General features: G+C 39.8%; 1 protein-coding gene across 1 annotated transcript in view; it reads left to right on the forward strand.

Annotated features, from left to right (window-relative positions):
- Positions 1-10,440, forward strand: part of LOC115106817 (solute carrier family 13 member 2-like) — a 60,095-nt gene extending 49,655 nt beyond the window's left edge. Inside the window, exons 7-12 of the mRNA XM_029629930.2 lie at positions 4,537-4,746; positions 4,907-5,022; positions 5,936-6,054; positions 6,157-6,318; positions 6,504-6,641; positions 6,937-10,440. Of these exons, the coding sequence (XP_029485790.2) occupies positions 4,537-4,746; positions 4,907-5,022; positions 5,936-6,054; positions 6,157-6,318; positions 6,504-6,641; positions 6,937-7,071 (880 nt within the window). The 3' untranslated portion in view covers positions 7,072-10,440. The remainder of the gene's footprint in view (positions 1-4,536; positions 4,747-4,906; positions 5,023-5,935; positions 6,055-6,156; positions 6,319-6,503; positions 6,642-6,936) is intronic.
- Positions 10,441-12,674: the final 2,234 nt, after the last annotated feature.

Consider the following 12,674-nt stretch of genomic DNA (forward strand, 5'->3'; position numbering starts at 1 on the left):
TCGGTGTAACGAAGAAGTGAAGAGCAATTTTTGCCAGTCCTGTCTGGTCCAGCGATGGTGGATTTGTGCCCATAGGCGACATTGTTGCCGTTGGTGTCTGGTGAGGACCTGCCTTACCTGACTTGATTTAAATAGGAGTCCGTAATTTGCTTTCTAATAATCATAATGTTTTAATCTAAGAAGTTCATGAATTCATCATTGCTGAAGTGAAGGCCCTCCTCACTTGGGGATTGCTGCTTTTTAGTTAGCTTTGCAACAGTATCAACAATATGTTTTGGATTGTTTTATTCTCCTTACTCAGGTTGGATAAGTAGACTGATCGAGGAGCAGTGAGGGCTCTTCAATCTTGCACTTTACTGTCTTTCCAAGCTAGTCGGAAGACTTCGTTTAGTGGAGCGTATTTCCGTTTCAATTTTCTGGAAGCTTGCCTCAAGGGTCGGGTATTTTCTGTATTTCAGGGAGCTCATTTATTTTGAAAAATGTTTTTTGAAGTGTGACTGCATCTAGGGTATTATGCAAGCCTAAATGTAGGTGGTTAACTGATTGTTGTACTCCGGTGTCATTGGGTAGGTGGAGGGAGTCTTTGGGTCGTCCGATAATTTTTTTGCAGGTTTTAATAACAGTTTGTTGGGGTTTTAGCAGATTTTTTTTAGAGATTTCAATTGTAATAAAATGGAGGTCCGATAGTCCAGGATTATCAGGAAAAACATTTAGATTCACAAATTGTATTCCACGAGACAAACCTAGATCCAGGGTATGACTGTGGCAATGCGTAGGTCCTTAGACATGCTGGACAAACCCCACTGAACCCCACTGAACCATGTTTCAGTCAGGCCAATCACATCAATGTTATGATCAGTTATTAGTTAACTGACTGACTGCCTTGGAAGTGACTAGCTCTATTTTGAGTTGAGAGATATCACAATCTCTTACAATAATAACAGGAACAGAGGAGGTCTTTATTGCAGTGAGATTGCTAAGGCGAGACCGCCATGTTTAGTTTTTTAAGTTAAAATCAATTGAATGGATTCCTTCCTCTCCGGCAACTGAGTTAGGAAAGCCACTTGTATTTTTGTCGTGACCGGGTGTATTGAGACAGCATCCAAAGTATAATTAATAACTGCACCATGCGCAAAGGGATATTCAATTTCTGATTTTTGTTTATTTTACCAATCTACCAATTGGTGCCCTTCTTTGAGAACCATTGGAATGCCTCCCTATTCTTTGTGGTTGAATCTGTGCTTGAAATTCACTGCTCGAATGTGGGACCTTACAGATAATTATATGTGTGGGGTACAGAGCTGGGGTAGTTATGTAAAAATCATGTTACACACTATTATTAAAACACAGAGTCCATGCAACTTATTAAGCACATCTTTACTCCTTGTTTGGCCATTAAACCGGTTGACTCAAGACAGCTTTTAATTTTTTATTAATTTGTTAAACATTTCTTAAAACACAATCCCACTGACATTATGGGGTATTTTGTGTAAATCAGTGACACACAATCTCCATTTAAACTATTTTAAATTCAGGCCGTAAGACAACAAAATGTGGAAAAAGTAAAGGGACGGAAAAAATTCTGAAGGCACTGTACTATAAGCATCCATCTCCCTCGTATCAATAGATCATGCACACTGACCTTCCCTCACAATACCTACCCCCAACAGACACCCGTCAGTCACCCAAACTAAAATACAAATCATGAAGATCTATTTTATAGACAATACACAGACTCACAGACAGCGCATTGCGCAAACAGAACAACCCTCGCAATATCAACTGAATTACATGGGTCTATTACTGAACTGTTTGTTGAAACAAATAATTGAATGGGAAGAGACTGTTGAGATGTACAAACTATGGCAAAAGCGAATGATTAGCAGACGAGGCAATCCGTAATTTCGATTAAGACATTAATGACCAAGCCAATATGGACTTAGTCAATATAACTATTTGTTCAGCACTTTTGAAATGTACAGAGACAGAATTCAGAACATGGGCCATTTTTACAGTGTTCTCCATGTACACCAAGTCAGAAACATAGGATAAATAAAGGGGGCATATAAGCAGACAAAGAAAGCTCTTACAATGTTTGATGATGACATTTCTCTAAAACAGGCTATAGGCTACATGTGCACCACCAAGTGCTAAGGGGGAAAAAGGGACAACATTATTAGGGTGAAGCACATGGTATAGTAACAGCTTACTACACAACATACACTTAGTATTACTTTCTTATCTACAGTATACATATCTCCCTGGCATATTACATCATTGATGCAGCAGCATACAATACATTTTTGTACTACCTTCGTTGTGCTGTGCCCACTTGAACAGGAAGGTGGCGCAGCGGTCCTTTATCATCAAACTTTGTCATAAAAGTCTGACATTCTCTGGATTTATGATGCTTTCAAGACAACTGGGAACTCGAATCATGACATGGTCGAAACATGACTTCAGGTCAGAGCTCTAGAAAGAGGCTGAGTTCTCGACTTGGAATTCTGAGTTGGCTGACCATTCAAGATGTATTTTCACCAGTCTGAGATAATTTTTTTCCAGAGTTCCCAGTTGTCTTGAACTTAGTGAAGTATGAGATTTCCCAGTTCTGAGTTTCCAGTTGTTTTGAAATTGGCAGAAGTCATGCTGGAGTCACAGCATGGCCAATGTATTCAAACTTATAGCAGGCAGGGTGAGTGCTTTGCAACTCTTGCAGTTAGCCACTTATTTCCTCCAATCCACTCATTGTTGAATTTGTAATTTTCGGTCCAATGGCCGATGAGCACCAATACCTTTTATCTATCATTTCTCTTCATACGATAAGGATTAGAAAGGATTTGCCAGTAGATTGTCGAGGTGATTCCTGATGTCTAGTTAAGATTTTGAAAGTATGATGTTGACAACGATCAGTCCAATCAAAACTACAGCACATATAACGTGATTTAAAGTCATTTTATCTGTGGCCTATGACCTCGAGCCTTCTTGGATGAGAACTTCTAATGTAAATCTATGGCAGCACCCAAGGGGGCTTCAACTGCCTAGCTCTCCCTGTAGATTACGCGGTGACGTAGTGTCCCCATGAATGACAGAACACTGAGAAGAGAAGATTACCAACACCTACGCTCTGTATTTTCCACTGGCTGCCCTTCCACCATAGAAAGCACTGGTCTAGGCTGAAACACCTGCATTTTGGAGCTGCCTTACTCAAGAATGCAAGAAAAAGAGAATGTGGCTTTATTCACTCAATACATTTGTTTTTACATTATTTGCAAATTGATATGACACAAATTACTGCAAAAAAATAATGTTTTACAGGTGGGGCTCAAAACAGGTGAACATCTGCCCTGAATGACGGGTCGCCACTGGCTAGCTAGTTAACTACATTACTGCTGCTTGACTTATTTTATGCTGCGCTGATGTTGGCTGATCGGAATGCTTCCTCTTTGAAGTGAAGGTGCAAATCGATGGAATAGCTTCACATTTCAATGTTCTACGACCTGGCAACCCCATCAGTTAAGACTTCAGGTCTGTTTCGAAATTCTCTGGCTGAAAGTGCTGGCAACCAACATACACACTTGGATATTTCTCCACAGGAGGTTTCACATCATAGGCAGCGTTCTCTACTGCCGCCAGCCAGTGCTTAATTTGTAAATCGGGAGGTGATGGAACAAAAAGTGAGTGTGAGACGGGGGGGGGGGGGGGGGGGGGTGACCTGGGGACTGGAAAACATGAGAATTATTTTTTACCTTGGTAGTAAAGCATTGCATGCATATCATCACATTTGCGAAATGGTATAGAGCAGTAGAGTAGAGGCACTTACAGAAGTTGCACACATGGGATTTTTTTGTTGCCTTTTATAAATGTATTTTATGCAATTCTATGTCATTTTACGTGATTGGAGACATAGGCATAATCTTTTTAATGTCATGTTCAAAACTGGGAACTCAGAGCTAGGAAATCTCAGACTTCCAACTTCAGTGCGTTCAACAACTGGGAAATCGGGAAAAAACGATCTCCGACTGGGAAAATATGTTTGAATGGTCAGCCAACTCAGAATTTCAAGTGGGGAACCCTGGCCTCTTTCTAAATGCCCAAAGTTCCGACCTGAAGATCACTGACGTCATGATTCGACCTCATTTTTTTTCTTGTCTTGAAAGCACAAATGATCAAAAAGTCAGGCTGACAAACTGATTATCTGAAATCAATGAAAACAACGTTGTCTTGAATCCATCAATAGCCTAGGTGTGTGGAGACACATATTGTATGCTACAATATGAGGAGTAAATCATAGTCCTAATAATGAGGACAATTAACAGAGGAAACACTGGTATTTCTGTGTAGTGATGCAATTCTCTACTTTTTTTTAAATAACAAATTAATGGACATGTACATCGAAAGCGCAGCGGTGAAACATCACTTTAACAGAAGCCACTGAACATGCTACATTACTTCTAACTAATAGCTCCTAATTCAATTAAGTTTAATATGAATTGATTCTGTGAGGTCTCACTCCTTGTCCGTGTGTGTCGTTGACAGCATGAAGAAGTCATTTGGCTGCGGGAAGAAGAACGAGGGAGACAAGGAGGCGTTCGCAGTGATGAAGGAGGAGTACAGGAAGCTGGGGAGCATGACCTTCGCCGAGGGGGCTGTGCTGACCATCTTTGTCCTGCTCGTGGTGATGTGGTTCACCAGAGAACCAGGCTTCATGCCAGGCTGGGCCACTGTACTGTTTAACAAGGATGGAGCGTGAGTAGCACACACATACAGATACATTCATGCACACAGGCTGGCACAGGCAGGCATGCAGTCAGATGCATGCACGCACACACAAACACACACCAATAAAATGTGAATGTCTGTTCTTCTAACTGAATTCTAAACTCTTTCGCTGTGTTGTGTCCTTCAGGTTTGTGACAGACGGGACAGTTGCCATCTTCATGTCCACGCTCTTCTTCATTATCCCCTCACGGCCGTTCTGCTGTGGGAGTGCTGAGGAAGAGGATGGAGAGGCTGGGGAGGAAGGTGAGGGGGGGTTCAATGAAAGAGACACAATAACAAATACAGTTGAATTCTGAATATTACATACACTTAGGTTGGAGTCATTTAAACTCATTTTTTAACCACACAAATTTCTTGTTGACAAACTATAGTTTTGGAAAGTCGGTTAGGACATCTACTTTGTGCATGACACAAGTAGTTTTTCCAACAATTGTTTACAGACAGATTATTTAAATTATAATTCACTGAAAACAATTCCAGTGGGTCAGAAGTTTACATACACTAAGTTGACTGCCGTTAAAATTGGAAAATTCCAGAAAATGATTTCATGGCTTTAGAAGCTTCTGATAGGCTAAAAATATGTGGGCAGAACTGAAAATATGTGGGCAGAACTGAAAAAGCATGTGCGAGCAAGGAGGCCTACAAACCTGACTCAGTTACACCAGCTCTGTCAGGAGGAATTGGCCAAAATTCACCTAACTTATTGTGGGAGGCTTGTGGAAGGCTACCCGAATCGTTTGATCCAAGTTAAACAATTTAAAGGCTATGCTACCAAATACTAATTGAGTGTTTGTAAACTTCTGACCCACTGGGAATGTGATCAAAGAAATAAAAGCTGAAATAAATCAATCTACACTATGTTTCTGACTTTTCACGTTCTTAAAATAAAGTGGTGATCCTAACTGACGTAAGACATGGAATTTTTACTAGGATTAAATGTCAGGAATTGTGAAAAACTGAGCTTAAATGTAAATGTATTTGGCTAAGGTGTATGTAAACGACTTCAACTGTATCTTTGTCTGCAGATTCTTTTCAGTTAAGAAGACTCAATGAGACAAAGTTCAGTTTCACTCTCTAATGAAGAGATAGGCCTTTAATTTGCATTGTTAATGTTAACTTCACTTATTCCTTCTCTTACTCCCCTCCCACTCTCCAGGCAAGAAGAAGCAAAAGGCCCCAGCTGCTCTGTTGAACTGGCATGTGGTCCACGAACGCATGCCCTGGAATATCATCCTATTGCTGGGAGGAGGTTTTGCTTTGGCCAGCGGTAGCGAGGTTTGTGTGCAGGCATCTAGTTCAAAATTCCCTGTATCTTGTCTCTCTCGCTCTCACCTCCACTCACCCCCCTCATCTCGCCCACCCCATCTGTTTCTCTAGGCATCTGGTCTGTCTCAATGGCTGGGTGAGAGTCTAGCTCCTCTACAGTCCATTCCTCCCTTCGGTATCTCTCTGCTACTCTGTCTGTTGGTGGGGACCTTCACTGAGTGCTCCAGCAACACAGCTACTACCACACTGTTCCTGCCCATACTGGCCTCTATGGTAACCACACACACAAACATACACATGCGCACTCATGCACGAACGAACGCACACACACAATAATGCACGTATGCATGCATGCACATTTGCATACACACACACACTCCCTCTCTCTGACTGTCTCTCTCATACACATGTCCAAGTGTGTTGACTGACTTGGTGTGTTCCTTTCTACTTCCCATCAGGCCACAGCTATTAAGCTGCATCCTCTGTACGTGATGCTGCCCTGCACCATCTGTGCCTCGTTGGCATTCATGTTGCCTGTGGCAACACCTCCCAATGCCATCGTCTTCTCCTATGGAAATCTCAAAGTCATGGACATGGTGAGACCCAACACATGCACACACACAGGTGCATAAGTGCACACACACAAATGGATAGACACAGACACACAACCATAGTAGTGGTTTTGTGTTGCTCAGATGGTAACATAGTGTTGCAACACCAACATATTAGGTTCAATTCCCACTGGGGTCACATACACTGAAAAGTATGCACAGACTACTGTAAATCGCTTTGGATTAAAGTGTCAGCTAAAAGGCATATATTATGTTATTACACATTCAGATACAACAGTGTTTACTGTATACCCTGAATTTGTGTTGTTGTGTTGTCCAGGTGAAGGCAGGCTTCATGCTGAACATGATCGGGATCCTGACCATCAACATGGGCATCAACACCTGGGGAGACGCAATGTTCCAGCTCAGCACTTTCCCTGACTGGGCCAACATCACACATGGGACCAAGCCCTGAGAGGGGGAGGAGAGAGAGGCAGGAGGAAGGAGGAGGATGGAGGGAGGATTTTGATATGAGCACCAACGAGAGCAAGGGAGAGAGAGAGAGAGAGAGAGGCAGGCAGGCAGACAGACATTACCATTCAAAAGTTTGGACACACCTACTCATTCAAGGTTTTTCTTCATTTTTACTATTTTCTGCATTGTAGAATAATAGTGAAGACATCAAAAATGTGAATGGAATCATGTAGTAATCAAAAAAGTGTTAAACAAATAAAAACATATTTTATATGAGATTTTTCAAAGTAGCCACCAGTTGCCCGGGTATTCTCATTTGCCTTGGCATTCTCTCAACCAGCTTCATGAGGTAGTCACCTGGAATGCACTTCAACTAACAGGTGTGCCTTGTTAAAAGTTATTTTGTGGAATTTCTTTCCTGCTTAATGCTTTTAAGCCAATCAGTTGTGTTGTGACAAGGTGGTGGGGGCATACAGAAGATAGCCCTATTTGGGAAAAGACCAAGTCAAATAAGCAAAGTAAAATGACAGTCCATCATTACTTTAAGACATGAAGGTCAGTCAATATGGAACACTTCAAGAACTTTGAAAGTTTCTTAAAGCGGAGTCGCAAAAACCATCAAGCACTATGATGAATCTGGCTATCATGAGGACCACCACAGGAAAGGAAGACCCAGAGTTACCTTTGCTACAGAGAATACGTTCATTACAGTTACCAGCCTAAGAAAATGCAGCCCAAATAAATGCTTCACAGAGTTCAAGTAACAGATACATCTCAACATCAACTGTTCAGAGGAGACTTTGTGAATCAGGCCTTCATGATCAAATTGCTGCAAAGAAACCACTACTAAAGGACACCAATAAGAAGAGACTTGCTTGGTTCAAGAAACACGAGCAATGGACATTAGACGGGTGGAAATCTGTCCTTTGGTCTGATGGTCCAAATTTGTCATTTTTGGTTCCAACCGCCATGTCTTTGTGAAACGCAGAGTAGGTGAATGGATGATCTCATGTGTGGCTCCAGGCTGTGTGAGGGCTATTTGACCAAGGAGAAAAGTGATGGAGTGCTGTATCAGATGACCTGGCCTCCAAAATCACCCAACCTCAACCCAATTGAGATGGTTTTCGGATGAGTTGGACCGCAGAATGAAGGAAAAGCAGCCATCAAGTGTTCAGCATTTATGGGAACTCCTTCAAGACTGTTGGAAAAGCATTCCAGGCGAAGCTGGTTGAGAGGATGCCAAGAGTGTGCAAAGCTGTCATCAAGGCAAAGGGTGGCTACTTTGAAGAATCTCAAACATAAAATATATTTTGATTTGTTTAACACTTTTTTGGTTACTACTTGATTCCATAGATGTTATTTCATAGTTTTGATTTCTTCACTATTATTCTACAATGTAGAAAATAGTGCAAAACTAAGAAAAACCCTTGAAGGAGTAGGTGTGTCCAAACTTTTGACTGGTACTGTAAATGTGGACTGACAGGCAAACAGAAAGTCAGACATAGACAGAGAGAGACAAAGCGAATGGGAAAGGGAGATTAAGCACACACACATAATGTTGAAGTGACAATGAACAAGTACACCAGCTACAGTATCTTCTCCTTAATTTAGGACAGTTTAGAAATAAGATACCATATACAATATGGTTGCAGCTCTACCTTGCCCTCTGATAGGCTAAGTCTGCTGTTAAAAGTGCCTAGGTGGTCAGGGCAAGGGGCTAGGGAACTAGGGTCTTCGTGGTTCCTGGACTGGGCCATACATTACAATACAGTACCATTGCCCCCTAGTGTTCATTACATGTAATTGTAAATCTGGTGAAGCAGAATAGGGTTGAATGGTGCTTCAACACAGTAATGCACTCCTTTGAATCGAGTCTGTCCCAGTTCCAGACAAGGATATCCTTAAAACGAGACTACTTCTTCAAAGCAAGCATTGTGCAGGAATGTGTATGTGTGTATATGTATATATATATATATATACATATATATATATATATATATATATATATATATATATATATATATATATATATATATATATATAGAAATATAGCATATAAGTAGGAATGTAGACCGAGTGGCGCAGTGGTTCAATCCCGGGCTTTGTCACGACCGGCTGTGATCTGGAGTCCCATATGGAGGCGCACAATTGGCCCAGCTTCGTCTGGGTTAGCGGAGGGTTTGGTCGGGGTAGGCTGTCATTGTAAATAAGAATTTGTTCTTAACTGACTTACATAACTGTAAAAAAAATATTTTTTGTTTCAATTTATTATTTCCAGTGGCCTTTTTCAAGCTCAGAGTACTTCACATTTCACGGTATCCTCGCTTTGATTACATTTATTTTGACTAACAATAGATTGTTAATTTGATGTTTGTAAATTGTTAATTTAATATTATTATTTGAATCAACTTAAACCTTTTATGTTAACAATAAATGTGGAATTCTAATAACTAAATCTACATTATTGTTGCCAATTTCACATTTTGTTAAGTCAACTTTCAATTAAGTTACTGTAACTAGTAATAGTTGTCGTAACTACATTTAAAGTTTACATAACAAAATGGTCTATGCAAGGATAACGTGACATGTTAAGTGCTCTGAGCTTGAAAAAGGCCACGCAACTAGATGACTGGAAATAACAAGTTGAAACAACATTAAAGTGTGAGTTATCTAATTGAATGTCACATTTTAAAAAAGAGTCAAGCCTACGTCATACTGAGTTATTGTAACACATAGTTCTCAACCTGTTTGGCTGGTGGCGCTAGACTGTGGCTACGAGCAAGTCAAGCAGGCCACACACAAATAAATAACTATACTATTAATGACAGACAAGATTGCCATAGGCTGCAGGTTGAGAACCACTGTTTTAACTCAACAAAATGACTGACTAATACAAATTGTAAACTTAATATAACCCCGCATGTACAGTTGAACAAAGTTCAGATTTAGTAAAGCTTATCTCCATTTTAAAATGACTTAATATTTACAATGATTGTTTTACTATCAAGAGGACATTGATCGATTCAACAACTTACATTGAAATCAATTCATTCTATCTAGCTTGTAATGACAAAATAGTCCTTTTGTGTATTTCAGAACATTTATTACACTATGTATTAACAAATACATTTGCAACAATGTATCGTTCCCTAGAATGCATTTTTATTGTTATTAAAAATAAATCTAACGCATATTTTTAGATTAATGTCTTTGGGTGCATTTAAACGGGCAGCCAAATTCTGCTGTCACTAATTGGTATTTTAACCAATATCAGGGAAGATTTTAAAAAAGAAAAAATTAAGATAAAATGTTTTGTCAAAGTTTTATTTATTCCACTGTCCAATAAACCCATACACATTTGTAAATGGCACCGTTAAAGCATGGTTTTATGGCACGGTAATTAATAATTCAAACACTGAGCAAAGACAGCCTTCACAATGATTTCTAAGAGAAGTGGGTGTTGACTGTGAAAAGAAATTCTATAACATGCTGTAAACATTTTCAGAATGCACTGTAGTTAATGGGAAGAGATGATAGCAAATCAATGGTCTCTAACAAAAGACAGTTGTAGTTTGTAGACTGAAGTTCACACGTAAAAATAGGGTAACTTAAGTCTTCCCAAAATTGAGATTTGTAAGATTTAGGCAAATAACAGCATCATTGTCCTCGGAATTAACTCAACTACTGCGAAAAAAAACAAAAAAAACACACCAATTAGGTGAAATAACGAAGACGGTTCTTCAGCCCATGCACTTCTGCTGTAGTTTTCTGCACCAAGATCTTCAAGAATATTTTCTGAACTACCTCAAACATTTTTGGGTAACCCATGTTCAGACAATAAAGAAGTCCAATCAAAGTGGCAAAGGCATTTGGGACATTGTGAAGCTCATGTATGATCACCTGCTCTTCTATCACAAGGGCAACGTCCACATTGTCAGCTGGCATTGGGTCATCTGCTGCAGCTCCAACCACAACGACAAGTGTATTTTCAATCCATGGGTGACTTCCTCAGAATCAGTGGTCTTCTGAAAAACAGAACAAAAAGAGGCAAAGAATAAAGCCATTGCCCTACAAAACATCCTACAATACATTTTTTTCTGTGGAAATGTCAGCAAATGTACTGTTGCATATTGATGCAGGCAAGTGGGGTGGCAGGTAGCCTAGTGGTCAAGAGCGTTGCGCCAGTAAACAAGCATGGTCCTCAAGCACGTCAGTTAACCATGATTGCTCCCAGGTCTAGAAATAATGTGTTCTTAGTTGAGGTAAAACATGTCTGTTATTTTCCTATTTTCTCAAATTTTTGGATTGTCTGCTATAACGCCGCAAAGGCCTACGTTCATTCAACACTGAATTTTTTTACATTGTAACTTTATTTAACTAGGCAAGTCAGTTAAGAACAAATTCTTATTTTTAATGACGGCCTAGGAGCAGTGGGTTAACTGCCTGTTCAGGGGCAGAATGGCAGGTTTGTACCTTGTCAGCTCGGGGGTTTGAACTTCCGGTTACTAGTCCAACACTCTAACCACTAGGCTACCCTAAGGGAAAAAACCATGTAAAGCATCATTCAGTGCTGTTTTAGCAATCTACAACATTCATTATATTAAAAGGTGCACTATGTAGAATTCCACCTCTACTTTCTTTTTAAATGACCAGCTTACAAAAGCTGCAAAAACTATCTCTCTAGAAATGTTAAAAATAGGACAATGATTCCCTACATTAAGCAATTCGTTTGTTACACAAAAGTATAGCCTAAAATGCTAAGTTTATATTGAAGACGGACCGGAGCGAGCCCACTGACAAACAATGTTGAAGCAAAACGGATTGCAATTCTTGTTCAAATGGCAAAATCAGCACTGCATGGTGTAGGGATTAATTGTCCCATCAATAATACATATTTTTACAGCTTTGGTATAGAATTTGGAATTCCTCACAGTGCCACTTTAATTCTGTTAATTGTGTAATGGGTAATTTGACATATCACTAAGGGCACAGCAGTATTGTGTGCTGGAGACACACGGGATGTCTAATACATTTAAATATCCAAAAACCTGCGCATACTTACATTTAACAACCGTCGACAACAGCTATCAATAGTAGTTTACATGGTAGTTAGGTATTATCGCCCAAACCTAGTATTGTGTTTAATGTATGGTCCTGATTTTTGCTTTGCAGTCCAAGATGAAGTTGTCCAAGATAAAGACTTAGTTTCTTCTGGACAAAAAGCATGCTAAATCACTATTCTCAATTGAATGTCTAGCAAGGGAGTAAAAGTAAAACATCTAAAACATTGCTAAAAGAGATGCCCTTATATACTGTAGTTGGTTCACATTTGATTTGGCCTGTGTGCTACAATCACTTCAGATGGTGACAGACATTCAACTTGACCCCATTGAACGTTAGAGTTGTATGCCTCACATCTTTAAAAAAAAATTATAGGGTCTTCTCGCAGGAAGTATGGCAATCCTCGGAGCACAGCCTCTCTCTTCCTTTGATTGGATGTTTTACAACATTGTTAATGTAGTTGTCAATATTAAGGTCTCACCCCCAATATTGATGTGTATTTAAAAAAGTAGCAATTATCAATACAGCAAAACGTAGGTAATA

This window comes from Oncorhynchus nerka, linkage group LG23 (genome assembly GCF_034236695.1).
Source record: "Oncorhynchus nerka isolate Pitt River linkage group LG23, Oner_Uvic_2.0, whole genome shotgun sequence".
In the NCBI taxonomy this organism is placed as follows: Eukaryota; Metazoa; Chordata; class Actinopteri; order Salmoniformes; family Salmonidae; genus Oncorhynchus; species Oncorhynchus nerka.